Below are 23,119 nucleotides of genomic sequence, written 5' to 3' on the forward strand. Positions count from 1 at the left end.
TCAGCGGTCCTGCTCTCGAATAAACATTTTTGGGAGTAAACCATGATTCCTTATATGTTAATCTAGTGCAATTTTAAAAAGTACGAGAACATTTTGAATTGCATTTAGTAGTATATAATTGTCGTTCCCCTTGAAAACAGAGGCCCTCGCATTGTCTGGGAGAGCAAGACCACTGAGGTTAAATTAGAACGAGCGTGAAACTGCGCATGTGCAGGATAGCAAAAAGCCGAAGCAACAAACAAACATCAAGCAGAGACGGACAGCAACACAGATCAAGCGCTATCTATGCAGATCGCTAGCTACATGAGTTAACTTTGAGAAATGAAAATCAAAACTGTCGTTTAATATACACTGCAGTTCCACCCTAATGAAGGAGCTCCGTCCTGGCTGATTTTGGGAGATGGGAGTACTCAACATTACAGACCAGGTGAGCTAGCAAGTAGCTAGCATGCTAGTTGAAAAGCCAGTCTGGCTATTTGGCTGTCTAGCTGATAGACTGTCGGTTTGCTAGCTAATCCCGTGTTATGATAGCATTTTCCTAAAAGTCGAATAGTTCAATAACGTTTGACGCAAGGATCTGTCTGAAAGAAATGTCGTAGGATTGCTAGTTAGATGGCTAACGTTGGCTAAACCTCGGCGCGGCCCAAGTATCGCTGATTGATGTATGTAAACTGTTCACTTAACTAGCTACCATTCCTTGCTAAGCACAGCGTGACATTCTCCTGTTCTTCTCCCCAGCCTCCACTGGTCCAAGCGGTTTTCAATCGGAATGCCGATGAAATTCAACAACTATTGCACAACAAGAAAGAGGATGTCAATGCACTGGTATGCTTGTGGTGGCAGTGCTGCAGCACTGGCTCGGTTTTATGGCATTGATATTGGACTGTATCTCAACATCTCTCCAGTTATTGCAAGTAGATGGGTGCCGTGTGGGTCCTTTACCCAGTTCATGTGATGAGATTATTTATTTCGTATTTCCCAGAAACCTCGTTACTATATACACTACCGTTCAAAAGTTGGGTCAATAAGAAATGTCATTGTTTTTGAAATAAATGCATTTTTTTTGTCCATTAAAATAACATCAAGTTGATCTGAAATAGTTAATTTTGTAAATGACTATTGTAGCAAGAATCTGCTTTAAAAAAGGAATATCTACATAGGTGTACAATAAATCTGAAGATGTCGCAAAGTGCTATACAGAAACCCAGCCTAAAACAGCAAGCAATGCAGATGTAGAAGCACGGTGGCTAGGGATAAACTCCCTAGAAAGGACGAAACCTTGGAAGAAATCTAGAGAGGAACCAGGCTCTGAGGGGTGTCCAGTCCTCTTCTGGCTGTGCCAGGTGGGCTACTACACTGGAGTGTGAATACAGGCAAATATGTTGATTAAAGCAACTTTGTCCAAGAGCAGTGTTTCCAAAAAAGGGGTACGTGTACCCATCTGGTTAAGGCAGTCCCCAGAAGGTACGTGGGGAGATTTTTAAAAAGGTGGAAAAAGGAAAACAATATTGTGAAAAATATTACCCAAAAAATATATGTTCAAGTTATTTAAATCTTAATAGGCAGGAAAACATTTACTGTGGTCACTGGTGTGAAATCTCGAGTTATTTTATATTTATAGACGTTTTTAGTTTCGGTGCGTGTGCATGAGGCCCATTTATCAGCAACCATCACTCCTGTGTTCCAATGGCATGTTGTGTTAGCTAATCCAAGTATATAATTTTAAAAGGGTAATTGATCATTATAAAACCCTTTTTCAATTATGTTAGCACTGCTGAAAACTGTTAAAAGAAGCAATAAAACTGACCCAACTAGTCTAAAGAAGGCATCTGGAGCATCAGCATTTGTGACTTCGATTATAGGCTCAAAATGTCCAGAAACAAAGCACTTTCTTCTGAAACTTGTTGGTCTATTCTTGTTCTGAGAAATGAAGGCTATTCCATGTGAGAAATTGCCAAGAAACTAAAGAGCTCGTACAACGCTGTGTACCACTTACTCCGTTCACAGAACAGCACAAACTGTCTCTAACCAGAAAGAGGAGTGGGAGGCCCCGGTGCACAACTGAGCAATCGGACAAGTACATATTCCATAAAAAAAATCTGCCGTTTCCAGCTACAATAGTCATTTACAACATTAACTATGTCTACACTGTATTTCTCAACCATTTTTAATTGGACACATTTTTTTGTGCTTTTCTTTCAAAAAGGACAATTCTAAGCGACCCCAAACTTTTGAACGGTAGTGTGTATATGCAATAACATTACAAAGTCAACAGAAGGCCTAAATGTAAATATTTCAGCAATATTTCACAAATGTGCTTATTGGTGGCTGATGGGGTAATAGGGAGATAGATTTAGCATCTCAATACAAATACTTTATTTATGTCTTTTCCCCACAGGACCAAGAGCGCCGCACGCCGCTACATGCTGCTGCCTGTTTGGGAGATGTTCATATCATGGACTTCCTCATCAATGCAGGTAATTGTGAGCAAAATGGACCAATCACTGGTACTTCTATTCGCTAAACAGAATGCCCCCGCCTGACCTTCTGATGTGTGTGCAATGAAAATGTGGTTTTGGTCTACTTGCAGTTGTAGTAGCACTGTGTAGTGTCTGTTCATTAGTATGACTCTACTGTACTTGTCATGGCCCTCTAATAATGCTCCTTGTCTTGTACACTCTCATAGGTGCAAATGTAAATGCTAAGGACCATGTGTGGTTAACTCCATTGCACAGGGCAGCTGCCTCCCGGAATGAAGTAAGGAATGTTGATCATCTCTCTCATGTTAAGATTTATATAGCACTTAGTACCAAACTGTTTCAAACATGGACAATGTTTGGGTTTGGTCAAGAAGTGTTTTCTCAAGCCCTGTTTTATTCCTTCTCTCTCCAGAGGGCAGTGGGACTACTTCTACGGCAGGGAGCTGAGGCCAATGCACGGGACAAGTTCTGGCAGACACCACTGCATGTTGCAGCTGCCAATAGAGCCACACGCTGTGCAGAGGCCCTGCTCCCCCAGCTGAGCAACCTGAACATGCCAGACCGCACTGGCAGAACCGCTTTGCACCATGCTGCTCAAAGCGGATACATGGAGGTGAGAGGGGAGGGCTCGAAATATTGTTTATACTTAGAACAGCGCCATTTTCACAAACCATTTCAGAGTAGGAGTGTTGATCTAGGATCAGGTCTCCCATTTTATTCGTTATGAGTTAAAATAAAGAACAACTGATCATGCATCAGCATGCCTACTCTGAGATGATTTTGCGAATACAGACCCAGGTTAGCAGGTGTATGAATGATGAAAATTCTATGTATGTATATAATATATTTACTTTGTCTGTCCTTAGATGGTGAAGTTGCTGCTGAATAAAGGAGCCAACTTGAGTGCCAATGATAAGAGAGAGAGACAGCCTATCCACTGGGCAGCGTACTTGGGTGAGCTGTTATCTGCATTGGGAAACTCTTAAAAGGACAATCCGCAGTTGCTACATCCACCATTGGACTGATAAATGAATGATATGTACCCATTGATTCTTGAAGAATGTAACTTATAAATGCCTCATGAGCTTTGTTCAACTGTCGTACCCCATCAGAACCCCAAATATGAACTAGTTTTTCTCCGTTTGTAAACAAGTACATTTAAACAACACTGTATAGCCTCAAAACAGGGTTAAAACTATAATTTTTATAAAATGGATGGTCATTCCTTGCATCCAATGCACTCTATAAGTTTGAAAGGTTCCATTTATCCAGCCCCATCCATCAGCCTTTGACTGAAACAGTGGCGCGAAGAGCATTTTATTGTTTTAACTGCTGATTGCTTCAACAACAAAAAATGGGTGAAAAATCATGAATTTCCTAAACTTGGCAAGAATGTCAGGTGATGAAAAATGGCTGTTTCTCCTAAAGTCCTGTTTTAAGTTGAATGAACAGCAGACCTGGGCAGAACATTGTTGTATTTTGTAGTTTATTTGAAAATGCAAACTTTTCAGATACTCAAAGTAGTCAAATTATAGTTTATATAGAATTTCAACTAAAAGCAACTATTTTCTTTTGATATTGAAATCAGGTCTCAGAAAAACAACTTGCATATATTCAAATATTATTTATTTGCCTATAGCCTAGAATGAAATACACGAGGGACATGGAATCACCTCAACAATACAGTAAACTACTTTCACAACTTCAAAATTACTAACAAATATATTTTCAGAATGAGTGAGACCAAGTGATACAGTAACACTTGACATCAAGTTCTTATACCTTGTGTAGTAACTGATTATTACCATAGCAACATTGTTGTTACATAGGGCTTTGGAAATTGCTTTACAAATGCATAAGTTATTACATAAGTGGAATAAAGAACAGTCACTATTCCTCTTGTGTACAGTGGTTACAAAAACTCTTGGGTCATTGCTATGCATTTAAAATTCATATGTGCTAATAAAACGTGGCTCCAAAAGTAATCCCAGTTTTATTACACAGGCACTGAGTATGATAAGAGTAAACAAATATGGCTATTATGTTTAGAAAGGACATTTTATATCCCAGAACTGCCTTGAATCAACTACAGCCTGGTAGGTGGACAATCATGTTAGTTTGTATTCTGAGTGAACTATCCCTTGTGTGGTTTTAAACAAGAACATTTTTGAAAGTAATTGAGATATTTGAAAATGGTATTTGAACCCAAGTCTGAAACAATGGCAGCACTGCCATGTTGTACTGAGCCTTTTTGTTGGAAAACCACATTAGTGTCTGACTTTTGCTGTCGCCGATTACCTCCCCCAACTTCACTCCTCGACTTTCGTCTACAGTCAGTTGCTTTAACCTAAACAATGAGACGCGGCCAATATCTGCAGTCATCTCGCTGAGTCTACCTTTAAATGATAAAGTCCATTTCAGTGTGAACCCAATAAAATAAAAAGCTTACAATCAAATGGGGTTTTCATTTTATTTGGTATAGGAGTCAAAGATAATAGTTTTAGTTTTTCAAACATGTTTGTTAATTTTATTTCAGTTTACTCATTTTTTCATGATTAGTTTTAGTTTGCTTTAATAACCTTGATGTATTTTGTAGATTAGATATGACCGTCAGACAGATTGGAATAGTATAGGATATTATGTGTGCTCTCTTCATTTCATTCTATCTTCAACATGCAGTTCCACATGCAGCCCTGCCATCAGTTGAAGGCAGCCAATCCAATAGTTTCAGAAAAATAGTCATAGTTAAATAGTCAGTTAAAACTACAGTTCACCCTGCTCTGATGAACAGTGGATGTACTCTTCACAAGAGGGTGCCATTAAAAACAGGACACACTGCCTCTTCCCGCCCCTCACACCCCGGCCTCTCCTCACATCCTCACACCCCGGGCCCCCCCGGCCTCTCCCCTGTGTCTTATAGGGCATCTGGAGGTGGTGAAGCTGCTAGTGTCTCGGAGTGCAGACAAAGGCTGCCAGGACAAGCAGGGTTACACCCCTCTCCACGCTGCCGCTGCCAGCGGACACATTGACATCGTCAAGTACCTTCTGAGGCTCGGGGCAGAGGTGAGTGTGGAGTTCAAATGTGTAAATGGACTCTCAAGATAGCCATAGTAAATAATACTTATTACCAACCGTGGTCTGGCCATGTTCAGAAGAGGCAGAGGATTATCTCTGATTACAATTCAATTGTTTAATCTTTATTTTTTTATTTTTTTTTAACCTTTTGTTACTTAGCTAAATGCTCATGTCTTGTGTGTTGGTGCTCTTTTAGCTGGATGAGCCCAATGCCTTTGGGAACACTGCACTGCATGTGGCCTGCTACACAGGCCAGGAGGCTGTGGCCAACGAACTGGTGAACCACGGAGCTAACGTCAACCAGCCCAACAGGAGTGGCTACACCCCACTGCACCTGGCTGCTGTATCCACCAACGGGGCCCTCTGCCTGGAGCTGCTGGTCAACAACGGGGCTGACGTCAACCAGCAGGTTTGAGGCCCCAATGTATTAAAAAATGGTCTCAGAGTACGATAGGGGATCTGAGATCAGCAAACTCCTGTCCATATAATCAAATTCATTATTATCGAAAAGGCTTAACTGGTCCTAGATCCACACTCCTTCTCTAAGACTGACCAATGCCATCCCTACCACCATTTTCACCCTGACATTTTGTTTTATGTGGAGATTAAACAATGATTTTGTCTGTAAGACAAGTAAAACATGTGTTTTTTCCATCTCCAGAGTAAAGAAGGGAAGAGCCCCCTGCACATGGCAGCTATACACGGACGCTTCACCCGCTCTCAGATCCTCATCCAAAACGGTAACCATGACAACCCCTCTGACTGACCTGTGAGGCTGCTTTAAATTACTCTTGTCCCACTGGTTCTCTACTCATTCGTCTCTTCCTGTTGCTTTGTTTTCCTCCCCCAGGTGGAGAGATTGACAGTGTGGATAAATATGGCAATACCCCCCTCCATGTTGCTGCTAAGTACGGCCATGAGCTGCTGATCAGCACTCTGATGACCAACGGTGCAGATACAGCCAGACAAGGAATTCATGGGATGTTCCCTCTGCACCTGGCTGTGCTCTATGGGTTTTCAGACTGTTGTCGCAAGCTACTCTCCTCAGGTTGCTACCTTATAGTATATATATATATATACTATATCATTCATTCACACACATCTGTTGGATTCTATACACTGGAGGGGTCACGTGTATGTTATTTCTAGTTGCCTCTTCCTCTCCCCTCAGGTCAGCTGTACAGTATTGTTTCTTCTATGAGTAAGGAGCACGTTCTATCAGCCGGGTTTGACATCAACATCCCAGACAACTTTGGGAGGACGTGTCTACACGCTGCTGCCTCTGGAGGGTAAGGGTCAGAACCGCACTCCAAAACGGGACCGACTCTGAGCCACTGTATTGGTTAATGCCGTCTAACGAATCAGCCGTTCTCGTCATTGTGTTCCTCACTTCTCTTCTGACAGAAACGTTGAATGTCTGAACATGCTCTTAAGCAGTGGTACCGACTTGAATCAGAGGGACAAGTCGGGAAGGTGAGTTTTTGATCGTTGATTGTTTGCTTTTCTGTTTGTACTCGTATGCTGGTGTGGGTATTGTCGGGTTACTGTAAAAGCTCTGTGGTAACGTCTGCTGTAAGAAGTGCTTTGTGGATACATTTGATGAATGGACTGATAGTGATTCTGTGGGCCTTCTCTCGCTCAGGACTCCTTTGCATTATGCAGCTGCTAATGGGAGGTACCAGTGCACCGTGACCCTAGTGAGCGCTGGCGCTGAGGTCAACGAGCCTGACCGTACAGGCTGTACTCCCCTGCACTACTCCGCTGCCTCCCAGGCCTTCTGCAGGTAGGAACTCGCACTCCATCGCAAAAATACACTGACGCATGACAACACGCTTTCAGGAAACATGGCTGTGTGTGGAATTTGTCCTTAAATGTGTTTAATTCTGCAATTCCAGAATGGACCGACATTTCCCCGGGACTCTTCAGAGGGAGGAGGATGGAGCAAAGGAGTCCTATTTGTGAGTTTACTGTCTGCAACCATTGTTTTGTATAGCGGCCACAGTCCAGAACATGTAACACTAATTAAAGATCTGCTTAAAGGACTTGCGATTTAGTTTATTTCGTGACATCCACTTGACTGTTATTTTTGTCTGTCTTTGTAAGTAGTTGTTTGGAGCATCTGTTGGACAACGGTGCCGACCCGTCCCTGGTCAACTCTAAAGGTTACAGTGCTGTTCACTATGCTGCTTCCCACGGCAACAAGCAGAACCTGGAGCTGGTAAGTCCTTCTGTTTGTGTTCAATTCCGTACGAAGCTAAACCGGTGAATTGTTTTTCACCGTGACCTTGCTGTGTGGGCGGTAATGCAGCATAACCATGTTCCTTCAGCTCCTGGAAATGTCGTTTAACGCATTGGGAGACATTGAGAGCAGTATTCCAGTGAGTCCATTGCATTTAGCTGTAAGTGTGCCTTTCATTCCTAAAGCCCTCTCTGATACATCACCGCTTGAGACTGTGTGGTGAAGATGCCACGTTCCTATAGAGCAGCCAAAAACATGACTGTTTCCTGTCGTGCACCATCTCCTCTCCCCCTTCAGGCTGATAATGGCCACTGGCAGGCGCTGCGTGTGCTGACGGAGACTGCTGCGTACGTGGACGTGCAGGATGCCTCGGGCCGCTCTGTGCTCTACGTGGCCTCCCAGAGAGGTTACGCCCGCTGTGTCGAGGTCCTGCTAGCCCAGGGGGCCTCCTGCCTCCTCAACGAGAACAGACACATGTGGACCCCTCTACATGTCGCAGGTACGGATCACGCCATGCCTCTCAACCCCCCCCCGCCCTTCCTAGAATTGGATGTGGAATGTATTTTTGCAAATGATGCTGATCAAGTTAGTTTATGTGCCAGGTGTAATGAATACATTGACTATCTTACTTGCAAGTGGGTGTCCCTGCGTATTGTTCCATATTGTCTGTCTTAGGTCGTATGTAATAGCTTAGAAACTAGCAGTCAGGGTTGAGTGTGTAATGAAATGATATTTGTCATTTCATATCAGCTGCCAACGGCCACACTGAATGTCTGCACATGCTGGTGGACAGTGGGGAGGAGGCAGACCTTACCAACATCACAGACACGCAGGAACAGTGAGTGCTCTCTCAGTTTCTCACTGCCTGCCAGGAAGCTTTGCTGACGTTGTCTTTGGTTGGGACGTCAATTATTCTGTTTATTTTTAGTATAGATCCAGAGTCAGGAATAACGTTTAAGCTGTTTACTGAAGATTTGCAGAATCGCACATTCCGCCTGCTAGGAGGCTTTATTGTTGATGTTGTAATGTAAATGACTGTGTGGTCCCCCTCATCCTCAGGACTCCTCTGATGCTGGCCGTCCTGGGTGGCCATACAGACTGTGTCCACCTGCTGTTGGAGAAGGGGGCCTGGCCTGACACCAAAGACAAGAGGGGCAGCACTGCCCTGCACAGAGGGGTGAGTCACACTACTGAGCTGAGCAGTACTGGGCTGGTTACACATCCACTACACTTACTGTAACTGTGTCCTGTGAAAAAGTTAACTGAACCAGCCAGGCTGTACAACATTATGTAATAGAGAGGAACACTAACATGAGTTTATTAAAGGAACAGCATTAGTTTGAAATAATTATTAAAGCACAGTAGAATTTGAGGAAATCTAGCTGTGTAACTCTTAGGTTGGAGCAGAGAGGAAATAACTCCATTACCGTCCCTCGCCCCTCCCTGTGTGTCCCTGTCCCGTAGGCTGCGTTGGGCCGTGACGAATGTGTCACAGCCATGCTGGACCACAAGGCCTCTGCACTGTGTCGGGATGGCCAGGGTCGTACCCCACTGCACTACGCTGCCTCCCGCGGCCACACTGACATCCTCGCCAGTCTGCTGCGTGCGGCCACACGCTCCGACCCTCTTGACTCCCTATTGGACCATGAAGAGTACACGCCATCACACTGGGCTGCTTACCAAGGTCCGTGTTCAATAAGTGTATACAGTGCCTTCAGAAAGAATTCATACCCCTTGACTTATTCCACATGTTGTGTTACAGCCTGAATTCAAAATGGATTCAATTGGTATTTTTCTCACCCATCTGCACAAAATAACCCATAATGACAGTGAAAACATACTTTTGGAATTTTTAGCAAATTTATTGAGAATGAAATACAGAAATATCTAATTTACATACGGATTTACACCCCTGAGTCAATTCATGTTAGAATCACCTTTGGCGGCAATTACAGCTGTGAGTCTTTCTGGGTAAGTCTCTAAGAGCTTTGCACACCTGGATTGTACACCTTTTTTGCGTGTTATTCTTTTAAAAAATTCTTCAAGCTATGTCAAATTGGTAGTTGATCATTGCTGGACAGCCATTTTCAAGTCAAAACTGTAATTTGTCCACTCAGGAACATTCAATATCTTCTTGGTAAGCAACTCCCGTGTATATTTGGCCTTGTGTTTTAGGTTATTGTTCTGCAGAAAGGTGAATTTATTTCCCAGTGTCTGTTGGAAAGCAGACTGAACCAGGTTTTCCTCTAGGATTTTGTCTGTTAGCTCTATTCCACTTATTTTTATCCTCCAAAACCCCCTAGTCTTTGCGGATGACAAGCATACCCATAACATGATGCAGCCAGCACCATGCTTGAAAATATGAAGAGTGGTTCTCAATGATGTGTTGTGTTAGATTTGCCTCAAACGTAGTGATTTATATTCAGGACAAAAAGGTAATTTCTTTGCCACTTTTTTAGCAGTTGTTCTTTAGTGTCTTATTGCAAACAGGAAGCATGTTTTGGAATATTTTTATTCTATACAGGCTTCCTCCTTTTCACTCTGGAATTTAGGTTACTATTGTGGAGTAACTGCAATGTTGTTGATCCATCCTCAGCTTTCTCTGATCAGTCATTCAACTCTGTAACTGTTTTAAAGTCACCACTGGCCTCATGGTGAAATCTGAGCGGTTTCCTTCCTCTCCGGCAACTGAGTTAGGAAAAACGCCTGTATCTTTGTAGTGACTGGGTATATTGATAAACTATCCAACGTGTTAACTTCACAAAAGTGATTCAATGTCAGAATTGTTTTATTTGTATTTTTTTTAACCCATCTACAAATGGGTGCCCTTTTTTGCGAGGCATTGGAAAAACCTCTGGTCTTTGTGGTTGAATCTGTTTGAAATTCACTGCGAGACCTTACAGATGATTGTATGTTGAGGTAGTCACTCAAAAATCATGTTAAACACTGTTACTGCACACAGAGTGAGTCCATGCAACTTAGTATGTGCCTTGTCAAGCGAATGTTTACTCCTGAACTTATTTAGGCTTGCCATAACAAAAGGAATTGAATACTTATTAACTCAAGACATTTCTGTTTTATGTTTTTAATTAATCTGTAAATGTTTCTAAAAACATAATTACACTTTGACATTATGGGGTTGTGTGTGTGTGTGTGTGTGTGTGTGTGTGTGTGTGTGTGTGTGTGTGTGTGTGTGTGTGTGTGTGTGTGTGTGTGTGTGTGTGTTGGCCAGTGACACACAATCACATTTTAAATTCAGACTGTAACAAAACAAAATGTGGGAGAAGTCAAAAGGGTGTGAATGCTTTCTGAAGGTACTGTATATGAAATGTATGTATAAATCGAATGTGAGGGGAGAACCTATATCCGTTTTTGTAGCGTGACCGTTCGTTATTCAAATGAAATCGCTAGCAGTATGCAAATTTGAAACACACTTTTCGTCTTCTTTCTCAGGGCAAGAAGACTGTTTGGAGGTTTTACTTGAACACAAAACTTGTAGTATCCAGGAGGGAAACTCCTTTACCCCATTGCACTGTGCTCTGTGAGTATTCTCTAGTCAATGTTTTAAACATGATTATACAGGTAACTGCCAAAATGGAAAAACCTGAGTAAATGAGGGATAAAAGTATATTGAAAACAGGTGCTTCCACACACAGGTGTAGTTCCTGAGTTGATTAAGCAAGTTACATCCCATCATGCTTAGTGCCCTGTATAACAATGCTGGGCAGGCATATTATTTTCAAGTATGGGTAACTACATACGTGGAGTGTCTAAAAGTGGCCATTGCAAAATAACAAGTGGGAAGATAAACAGCAGTGGGTGTGTCAACCTAACAGCTAATTGGGTAGATTGGTTGCCACTCACGATTGTTTTGCGTGGCTGCTTCCTTGTAGCATTTTAGCTCGGCAGGTTAGGATCACTGACGTGGCAGGTTAGGATCACTGACGTGGCAGGTTAGGATCACTGACGTGGCAGGTTAGGATCACTGACGTGGCAGGTTAGGATCACTGACGTGGCAGGTTAGGATCACTGACGTGGCAGGTTAGGAGGGAAAGGGTTAGGCTTAGCTAAAGTGCTACAAGGAAGCAGAAAGTAGCCGCACAAAACTGTATTGAGTGGCAACCAATCTTCCCAATTAGCTGTTAGGTTTCCATACACCCACTTGTGTTGATCCTCCCACTTGTCTCGCAACGCCCACTGTCAGACAGACTCTACATATGCAGTTACCCATGACTCATTATTTTGTCTACCATGGCTATGCGTCACCCGGGTGACAATGACCCCCATCCACAGGGCACGAGTGGTCATTGAATGGATTGATGAGCATGAAAATGACATAAACCATATGCCATGGCTGTCTCAGTCACCAGATCTCAACCCAATTACACACTAATGGGAGATTCTGGAATGGCGCCTAAGACAGTGTTTTCCAACACCATCAACAAAATACTAAATGATGGAATTTCTGGTGGAAGACCGATTGTAGAATCTATGCCAAGCTGCATTGAAGCTTTTCTAACTCATGGTGGCCCAACGCCCTATTAAGACGTTAAGTTGGCGTTTCCTTTATTTTGGCAGTTACCTGTACATGATTAGGACAATGTCTGTCAAACAATGTTTGGGAAAGGATAATGGGTTTGATGTTTTAGCACTAATTTAGTCATGTTTGGTCATCTTTGATTTATGCGATATTGCAGAATGAATGGCCATAGTGGAGCTGCAGAGATGCTGTTGGAATCTGCTGGCGTACAGATGGTTAACACCAGGGATACTAAAGAAAGGTAAGGCCTATTGAGAACAAGGTGCCGTTATCTTACTAGATGTTTATTTGGGTGTCTCCTGTCATTTGTATACCTTTAAAGATGTACGTACCTCTGTACTTAATGTGGACTCCAGTTTCATTGTCATGCGATACTGAGCTCACCAATGTTGGGCTGTCTCTCTCTGTGCCTGTAGGACCCCTCTTCATGCCGCAGCATGTGCTGAGGATGTGGCGGGGCTGCAGCTGGTCCTACGCCACGGAGCTGAGATCAATGCCGTGGACCACACCGGACGCTCTGCTCTCATGGTCGCCGCCGACAACGGACAGAGTGGCACCGTGGGTAAGTCTACAGAGCACCTTTTCCATTGATGTTTTGCGAAAGGGTAGAGTTCAAAGAGTCCTGTGAGGCAACGCTTGATGAGAGTGAATGCGTTATCTGTTGGGGTGAATCCTGTGTAATTTCCAGCCATCCTCTTGCACCGAGCCAAGGCTGACCTGACACTGCTGGACGACAATGGAAACACTGCCCTGCATCTGGCCTGCAGCAAAGTAAGCACCACCTAAAATATCATCCGAGCTCAGAAATCCTTGACTATGCAGCACCTCTCTCATGACCTGAGATGATGGAACATGTATTGATGATCATGGTTGACGTAAGCATGTTTTTTGTCTATTTGTCTCACAGGCTCATGAGATGTGTGCCCTGCTGATTCTGGGGGAGATCCATAACCCTACCCTCATCAATGCAACCAACACTGCACTGCAGATGCCGCTGCATCTAGCAGCACGCAACGGTCTGGCCACAGTTGTCCAGGCACTGCTGAGTCGAGGAGCCACAGTGCTGGCAGTGGATGAGGAGGGTAAGAGCCACTTTATCCTTTGCCCAAACATCTTAATTTTAAACATCAGAAAGTCCTACGCCATGTAGTGTTATGTTATGGGCTTGGGCTCGAAATTGTTTCTAATTGACTTCAGATTTTTTGTTACTTACCGTAAAACTTTCATTGAGCTTCTATTTGAGCCAGGCGTCTTTCCTTTTCCCTTTTTCCCATTTGCGTAGTTAATTGTTTAATTCCAGCATTCCCTTCCAGGATTTTAATCAAATTCTTCATTTCTTGTGCTATAATTTACACACTCATGTTTAATTTGTCTTAAAATGCCTTTATTAAAATAGAAAAATATATTTTCCTTGACAGAATAATGATTCTCCTTGGACTCTGCATTTTTTGTAGTTCATACCTTTGCCGATTTTTAAAATGTATTTTTTATTTTTTAAACATTTTTTTCTAGAGGTCTGTACTCCCGAAGTTGACAGTTTTTGTCAGTTAGCTAGCGGTTCTCAGATGTTAGCAGCCGATGGCTAACAGTTTCTTCCTGCCGATTTTAAAAACGCGTGATCGCGATCATTTATCAGAGTCATTACTGAATTATTTAATGTAACCAATCAAACATTAAACCCCGTAAACAATTAATCTAGCCCCTACTTGTATTTGAAATAGCCATTTATTTTCTGAAATGTGTGCCGTTGCCTGGCTATCAAGAGACGGTCGGCTATTTGAGACTCATTATTTAATTGAAGTTTTACGGTACTTGTTTTAGGTATTTCAGTTTTCCTTGAGCATAGGCCATAGACCACAGCTTTCGAGTGTATGCGGTCTGATTGTGCTTTTGTTGTCGACAAGGACACACTCCAGCCCTGGCCTGCGCCCCCAACAAGGACGTAGCTGACTGCCTGGCTCTGATCCTCTCCACCATGAAACCTTTCCCTCCTCTGGACCCTTCCTCCTGCCCCTGCTCCTCTTCCTCCGTCTCCCCCAGTCTCAACCTACTGAAGCATTGCGGCATCACTGCTGCCTGCACGCCGCTGCCCAACGGAGGCCTCCACCATCACAACGGCTATGTCAAAGACCGCCATGCCGCTGTCAGCCTGGACGGATGCCTTTCTGAGTGAGGTCATCCTACATCTACTGTCTGACAGCACTACCACCACCACAGGGTATCCTGTGCATATGTGTGTGTGTGTGTGTGTGTGTGTGTCAGTGATTTTTCTCCTGAAGTGCAGTCAAACCTATATGCAAATGGAGCCCACAGCATCTATCTATCCCAGCTCTGTATAAGTTAGTGCTTAACACTGAGACTGATCTCTCTTTCTGTAAGGTCACTGGAATACTGCTTTGTCCCAAAATGGTTACTAATAACCACCCACAAAATCCCTTTAAATAATGTCCCGCAAATAGGTACTCGTCAGCACAGAAAGATGACTGACAGCTAAAAGCACTGTTTATTCTTTTTTTTCCCTTCTTTTTAGTCTTTTGTTGAGTCCCTTTTTTTCTCTTCATATCATTCAGTATTTAACATCCTATGATGTGCTGGCCTCGTAGAGAAATGCACAGCCTTCCTAAAAGGAGAATGATCCAACGGGTTATAGTAAAGGACTTTATGAATGAACCATACAAAGTCCTACCCAAAAGTGCAATGCTTAAATATAAAGATTCTGACTTTAACAAAAAAAAATTATAATATGTACCTTCTGTGGTAACCTAATATTTCAACTTTTGGCCTCGTTTTTCTTTTTTTTTGTGGGGCATTTTCATAGAGGAGAATTTCATAGGGCTGCTAAAGTTTGAAAGATGAATATGTAAGCATGTCTCCTTACGAAGGAGAACAATGCTCAGGTTGGCATTTCAGCATACATTTGCTCTCAATGCTGAAGTATTGTCTAGAACACAATTTTGTGTTTACTAAGTGAGAATTTGGTTTAAAGCATATACATTATGACCGAAGGTGAATATCACTGCTATGACTGACAAAATATTTATTTGAGAAATATTTACAGAGAGAGATCGATGTTGAGATACCTCTTAAGTCATTTTGCAGCTGCTGAACGGCTAGACAGGGAAAGTAGTAGCAATGAATCCTTGGTTATTTATTTGAAGTCTTTAGGAGCAGACTCGCCCTATTGACCTTCAGCAAAGCCTCTTGTTTTCTGAGCACATTATCTTGAATTCTAAGATTACTGCTCAGTGATAATCTTACAAGCCATTTCAATTGATTTCCCATTTTTCTTTTCTTTAATCATTCCCAAAACATTTTGGTACATTGAATTTGAATTACCTTCGGAGAGGAATCCTATTTTGTATTATTTCCCAAAATGTTGTCTTTGTTCAATCTGAAATGTTACTTCAGCTGTTTTGGAGCTGTAGAAATACCACTGTTACTCTATCAAAAAGCTTGTATCTTGTATCTTGTCTAGTACGATGGTCAGTTCTGGTGTGAGATTGAAACGCTGGACTGACAAGTGTTCTTCCCTTTGTTTTTATTGTTGTATAATTTAAGCAATATTTAATTTCTGGCATTTTGAACGTTATCAAAAAGACAATCATAGTCTCAAGGGCTTTTGTTTCCTTGGAAATCTTGTTTGATGTTCACCTTATTTGTTTGAGTACCGATACTAGCAACATGGAAATGATCTATTCTAGACTAATGGCTAAAGTCTGTGTCCAAGGCATTTTTTCGCTCTGTGCCTAGAACCCCCCCCAAAAAATGCAATTGATTGCCTCCATGACAGTACGGATGCATGATATGATGAACCCTGGGGTCTCACCCACTGGGTAGCAGAGAAGTGATGGATCCTATTCAGACTTGTTAATCTGTTGAGGATATGATTCCTTGGTTGAGCTTGATTTGTTCATGTTTCCGGGCAGAATTCATGACTGACTAGAGAGACTTGAAAGCCTAGTAGGTATGTAGGGTTACTTACTGTAGCAAGGAACTGAGAGGAGACTGTTACACTCTCATATGGCCGGTAGTAATACTTGTGTTTTTAGTAAAGCCGATAAGTGTGAAATTCCTTTTTTGGTATGTATCCTGTCTTGTGGCTCTACATACGTTGTAGATTTGTGGTGTCGGACCACTGGAGCTCTTTGCCTGACTTAATTTAAATATTTTTACACCATCTTTTCCATGACATCATCAGAGGATCAATAGATTTCAGTGACTCATTTTTCATTTCATTGCTTCGCCACAACCTCCTCTCTTGATGAATGCTAAATGACATGCATTAGTTCTGGATGAGAAACATGAGGACCTACTATGATACCAGAGTAGCATATCATCTTGTGCCCTATAGTCAGTGTTGTCCGGGGGAGAGAATAGTCTCGGACTGTGTGGAACCAGGAACCAAATGACATGGATTGATTGACGAACAACAGGAAAATCATATTGGCATTATTTTAGTTGTATGCACACTACAATGCAGTTCCATTTTAGCCCTGATCCAAGGCACTTGAGATAGTTAAGCACTTTAACACATTTAGCATATCTGTGTGCAGTCTGAATACATGCATATGTATATTTACATATGGGTTGTAGCTAAAGTGCAAAAGACAGGAGCAGATTGCAAGGATTGAATACGCTGCTTCATTGACGGAGATTTAACTTCAAAACTCTAAAGCTAAAAAGATCTCATGGTCCAAAATCCAGTCATCACGGTGCGGTTTGATTTGATGCCATCCCAGGGTCCACGAACTAGTCCTTGTGGCTAGTCCAGTGATTTTAGGTAGGCTTGCTTTCGCCGTGCTTGTATCCTCCTCAGGCTCCTCGCCTAACTCCACACTGAGGGATGCGTGTTGTACTATAGAGACACTGATTACCTCAATCATCCAACCGCAGGTGTGTCTGGCTAGCAGGTCAGGTTCACGTTCCCCAGTTCAGACACTGCATGCATCAGCCGACGGGTGCGTGCCACATCATCGACTGCGTGTCGTCAGGCACCTGATTGCTATAACATAGTGATGTGGTTACCTGATAGGTATTTTACATATCTGGCATGTGCCAGCGACGTCTGAGCAGAGGAACACGAGCCAGATATATATGTGTGTGTGTGTATATGTATATAGATTTTATTTTTCAATCCCCTTGTCCAGCTGATGGCGCCAGTTCTTCAGTATATATCCCATCTGGGACTACCCCATATCTGTGTTGCATTGATAGACTGAGAACTCATTGTAAAGGAGCTTGAGATCATAATTCTGACTTTAAAGAAACAAGTCAAATATATTTCCCTCGGGTTTAATATTAGGAAGCAATGAAAGGATTATTTGTAGCATTAATGACTGTGAAAGACGTGCGTAGCACATCTATTGCTCTTCGATTGTGTTTAGGCCAATCCAACAAAGCATTTCATAGATGCCAATTGAAGATTTGCGGAGTAGTCGTCACATGGGAATCTTAGGTCACAGTTAGGGCCTTATTTGCCAAAGTACATTGGATAATAAAAAATATATATTTGAAAAAGAATAGCAATGGGTTTGAGAAATATGCATGCATTCGAGCAATGTACATACTGAATATAAATCTGAGCCGTGAATTGACTGACATGTGACTCTAAGGTCAAATTGGAACAAGACTATTTGCCATCTCCTGACTTTTGAACTATTACACTGCAATCCTCTGGCATTCATGAAATGATAAAGTAGCAGAAAGAAATAATTGTCATATTAGTCTTCCTGTTATGGGTCTTTCTTAAATGTGTTTCAGCTATACCGAGGCCCCTATGTGTATGTCATAACCACGTATTGACACTGGAGACAGGAGGTTGGAGGGGGTGAACATTCATCTCGAACACCATTTAAGATTGATCTTCTGAACAGGACATCTAACTACGCTGTAGATGCTTTCATTTTTTTTTTTTACATTAGTTGGTAGCCAGTTTTTGAAAAGGAAAATGCACCTAGCTAGCTACATCCATTTAGTGCCATAGAAACCTTTATTTGCCTTTAAGCATAATAGTCATACTGTACTTGGTCAGTAGAAAATGTGTTTGTTTGGACTCATTTACTGTGGTAGCCATGGTTAGAATGAACATTTCTTATTATAAAAAAAAATTGTTGAATGATTACTAAGATCTGATTTGAAGCATTGCTGGCACAGATACAGGTCATGATGTCAGTGGTGACTAATGGTTTGAACCACTTAGTACTGATCGTAGGAAGTGGAAAGCAATCATATAATAGAGTTGGTGGTAGTCTGGAGAAAAGAATGGATGGAAGATTTAAAATATTTATAATTGGACAGACTATTTGTTGGCAAAAATGGATAATAATAATAATGAATGGTAATTTCTTTGCCTGTGGTTTGTAATTATTATAGGACAGTTTTTGATGTTTGCAGATGTATGGTTAACAGGGAATAGATTTACCTCGTCCTCGATGGATGCCCCTATTCTTACTTGAAGTATCTTTCATCGAATACAAATGTAAAACTTTAATTCACAGCAGAGCCTTTTAAAGGCAAAGGAACAAGTTTCTTGCAGTACCTACTAAGTTAGAACACCTAACATCTTGTTAGTTATGTTTCCCAGTGGGACTGCTAAAATCTCTGCTGGTTTTGCTATTATGGGATGTGTCCCGAATGGCACCCTTGCCCTACATAGTACACTACTTTTGACCAAAGCCCTATGGCGGCATCTGGTCAAAAGTAGTGCACTCTAAAGGGAATGGGGTGTCATTTCGCACACAGAGATCATTTTGGTGTAGAAGCACTTGCATCCATGTTGGTGGCACACTGCTCAAGGTTGCCTTGTGATTGTTTGGGGGATTTTGCCATATTTGTAAGTGAAAAATTGGGATTTCACTTATTACCGGTCTTGGCAGCTCGACTGTCACCTCCAAAACCAAATAACGCTGTTAATTAAGTACCTCCATACCGGTTGGAGAGGAGAAAAAGGAAGAACAGACATCTACCTTGTTGTCAGTGTGATTTCTAAGGACCAAATTTAGAGTTCTAGTATGTGAAGGGCAGAAGAATCTGTAACTCAATGGAGGTCATGAGGAAAAGTAGTGTGAAAACACATTCTATAGTGGGGGGACTGCTATGCCGTAATTATTTACCCCCTCAAGTTAGTTAATGTGGGAGGTTTTGTAGAGTATCACTCATGCTAGCTTTCCCCCTGCTTGTGGTCTCATCACGATTCTTCCATCATTTGGACCTGTGTGATAACCAGCTCAGAGGTGGTTGGTGCCTTTTTTTTAATGTGTTTTTAAATGAATGCTCTCTCTACCGCATGGTCTTCCATTTCTACCTCCCGGAAGCCTTATGAATGACATGTAAAAGCATAGAAGAGCGCATCTCTCTGAAAATAACATTCTCAACCTATAGTATGTGATGTGAGCTATAATAAGCAACTCGTGTTTTACGTTCTTGGCCGATTCTGTGTGCATGCTATGGGTCTCCGAACTTGAGTCATATGGAGTGAACTATCTGAACAATATCCTACCTGATGTTGAATGCACCAATATTGAAGTAACTTTTTGAAAGCACAAATCCAAAGATGGAACCATTTTTATTCTTTAATGTCATCTCAAGGATGGCTCTCAATGCTGTGGCGGTTAGAGCCAAGAAAGGTGGTCATGGAGACGAGGAAAGCATGAGATTGGATGGTCGGTACCAGTACTGTAAATGTAGTTTCTCCTGAAGTCTGAGCATATCAATTCAGTTTCAGTTGTATGTATTTAATTAAACTCGCTAGCTGTAGAGAATAGATCAAGTTGTGAAAATCCTATTGGGGTACAGTAGTAATGATAATGTGTTGGCTGTAACTGTTTGGAGTGTTTTTGTATTAGACTGATTGAAAGTAGGGGTTTCTTAGTAGCGTTGATAGTGTGACTGTGCTGTAATATAACATGCGTTGTCAGATATTAGCATGAGGGCGAGGTAGATCGTCCTCTTTAAGCTTGCCTCTTTAAAAAAAAAAAAAATTATTGTTGAAAAAGACGAGTGCAATAAACCTTATTTATCATTTCCTTCCTCAAGTAAAAGAACATGTCCTGCGTTTGCAAGGCCAAAAACAATATAGACTTTATGTGGCTGGCAGTAGGATTGGAACCTTTCCCCGCTGCTTTGCGTCCAGAGAAGTGGCACTTGTTAGAGTCTAGAATATGGAATTGCATTCTTAGGACTGTGTGATTTCGATATTCAAGTATCAAAGCTGCTTGCTCGTAAGGGAGACCATGTACAAGATGATTTGACCTGTTGATCAACCGTGTGTGTTCTTGCAGTTGGATGGCGTTTTATGGAGGGAATCTCCTTGAATCTGAAATGTTTTGCTTGCGTGTGTAGGTGTGTATGTATGCGTCGTACTCCGTATCAAATTAAATGTTTTTTGGGGGGGGAAGTAAATTTAAGTTGTTTAAAGAAATGCTGAAATACCTTGTTTTCAGAAGAAACATTAAGAGAGTCTCCCCCCTAATTCATCTCACCCTCACTAAATGGGGGTGTGCGTCTTTCACAATCTTACTACTTGCTCAGTGTGTGTGATGAACTTGTACAGTGAAGATCAGAACAGCTTAAGAAAGTTGAGACAATTTCCTGAACTGCACAAGTATAATGTTGAGGTGGTGAATGGCAGGTCTCCCTTAATGTAAGTAGGCAGGCCTGTCTAAATCGGACATATCGACGACAATGGAAATGAAAAGGTAGCGAATAAAGAGTACCAGTATCGTAAGATCAGCTCAGTGCCTAGGGTAGGACGTGTATACCTACTGTATACACCTTTTTGACATGTTGGAGACCCTTTGACACACCCTTTTGACATGTACTATGCTGGGAGCCTGTACGATATTGCTTGTTCCCCTTGAAATTACCCTTTTAAATTAGCAGAGGTAGGAAATATTCTAAAACCACTTTAGACATTACAGCAGAGTAATTTGCTGTACAAGCAGGTTATACTTCACCCACAATGAAGTCTGTGGCCAGATTACCTCTGGAGTATATCTCCATAATGGGGATTCTCCGAGAGCACAGTGATTTGGGACACTATCAGTTGGAGGTACTCTATGGCCTATGTGCTCCCTGAGCAATACATGGGGAAAGGATGTATTCATTGGGTAAATTCTGTGATATTTGTTGGTCCTTCTGCTGTTTCTTTATTTGTTCTGCAGCACCCTAACTCAATGTGAACTGATAAAGACCGACCTAAGGGTTAGTTGCCTGTTTTTACTCAGTGGCTTATCTGTTGTAAATACTATGGAGTGGACCCCATGCCAGGAGAGGGGGAGGAGTCTGAATTAGGGCACATGATTAGTTGTAATCGAATGGTTTCTCAATGCACCTTTTTAAAAAGAGATTTGGTTTGTCCGCCAAACTTTCCAATAGTTTCTGCAAGCTTTGCTGTTGGGTAACAAGTTTTAAACTTCACTGCTGGTGAATGACCGACCTACAGGTTTCTGTATTTTTTTTTCCCCCCCAGCGGAAGGAACCATTCCCTATTTTAACTCTTGATTACCTCATTTACAAACCTTCAAATACTATTCTACTGTAAGAAGAAAATGCCATCACCAGCATGTGCTCTAGACCTGTGATGGCAATGACACCAGGACCAATGATGTAGCTCCATTTCCAAATTAATGAATTCAAACATAGCCAGTCAAGGAATATAAACACGCCTCTCACTTACTACAAATTCTATAAGGTTGGTACATATAATGGTATTCATGGAAATAAACTTGTTTGCATTTTTCCTACCTCTAAATTGCAGATTTGAGTTCATCTCCACCTGTTTTGACAAACAAATACACAGCCTATGAGAACCTTAGTTTACCATGAACAATTATAATTCAACATGAAGTGTGCTTGATTGTATGTATAATTGTGTGTTCAACATGAAATTATTTATGAAAAACATGTTAGAAAGTAGCACTGGGATGTGAAGCCAGACTGTGTTATGACTCATGTCTTCTACCCACGCTAGACATACATTTTGACTGATGTGCTCTTTGCATAGCAAAACCCCTTGTTTTTGGGATGAATTACATGAATGAGTACATTGGCATTTTCTGTTTGTCTTTGTCTTGAATCGATGTGCAAATGTTTTCATGTGCTCTACATCTGTTAGAGTTTACAGCTTCCTGGAATGTGAATGTTTTGTTGGGTTAGTTATTGCATACATACGTACAGCTGGTTTGGTACTATCATAATATATATTTTTCACAGGTTGTCATGGGGGAGTCAGGTTATATGCACATTGTTATATTCTGTACGTGGGTGAGTTTTGTTCCCCTCAAGCCGTATGCCTTCAAAAACACTAATCCACTCCAAACCAAACTGTTGGTAGGTGTTTGCCTCCCCACCATAATCTCTGTATAGCTGCTTTAATTCCATGTGAACAGGGGACCAGGGAGAGGTCCGGTATCTGACCAGACAGACCCTTGCCCTGCCCCCACATTCCCATTCACCCCACTATCCCTCCAAAAACCTCAAGCCATTTCTTTATTTGACAATGCAATCGATCCTGAAAGCACTTTGCCTTGTTATTCCATTGTGTGGACAATATGTAAATGGTAATTTGTTATAGAAATGTAAAAGAATTCACAATTTTGGAAGAATCTGTCTGACGCTAAAATGATTTATTAAACATTTGAACCTAAATCTATTTTATACAATGTTTGCTGCAGCGAGTTGGTCTTGTCATTCAGTATTGTGGCTTAGGGTTGGTTGTGTGTTTTAAATAAAGTGCTATTGCTGAATATTCAATGCAATGTGTGTTTCTGATTTGAATCCTAGATG

General features: G+C 41.8%; 1 protein-coding gene across 2 annotated transcripts; it reads left to right on the top strand.

Moving 5' to 3' along the window:
- The first annotated feature begins 54 nt into the window (after positions 1-54).
- On the top strand, positions 55-23,086 carry LOC109868971 (serine/threonine-protein phosphatase 6 regulatory ankyrin repeat subunit C). 2 transcript variants are annotated; one of them, XM_020458757.2, is made up of 26 exons: positions 55-427; positions 739-825; positions 2,399-2,477; positions 2,687-2,757; positions 2,893-3,093; positions 3,347-3,434; positions 5,401-5,543; positions 5,752-5,964; positions 6,217-6,295; positions 6,406-6,603; positions 6,727-6,844; positions 6,960-7,028; positions 7,198-7,338; positions 7,451-7,513; positions 7,659-7,773; positions 7,883-7,954; positions 8,092-8,293; positions 8,545-8,632; positions 8,854-8,971; positions 9,259-9,478; positions 11,248-11,335; positions 12,492-12,575; positions 12,751-12,896; positions 13,023-13,105; positions 13,242-13,416; positions 14,239-23,086. In XM_020458757.2, the coding sequence occupies exons 1-26, from the start codon at positions 401-403 to the stop codon at positions 14,505-14,507; spliced, it is 3,237 nt and encodes a 1,078-aa protein (XP_020314346.1). In that variant the 5' UTR covers positions 55-400; the 3' UTR covers positions 14,508-23,086. The 2 variants fall into 2 exon arrangements, with proteins under 2 accessions (XP_020314346.1, XP_020314347.1); XM_020458758.2 differs by having other exon boundaries at positions 7,662-7,773.
- Positions 23,087-23,119: the final 33 nt, after the last annotated feature.

Source organism: Oncorhynchus kisutch, linkage group LG24 (assembly GCF_002021735.2).
Source record: "Oncorhynchus kisutch isolate 150728-3 linkage group LG24, Okis_V2, whole genome shotgun sequence".
NCBI lineage: Eukaryota > Metazoa > Chordata > Actinopteri > Salmoniformes > Salmonidae > Oncorhynchus > Oncorhynchus kisutch.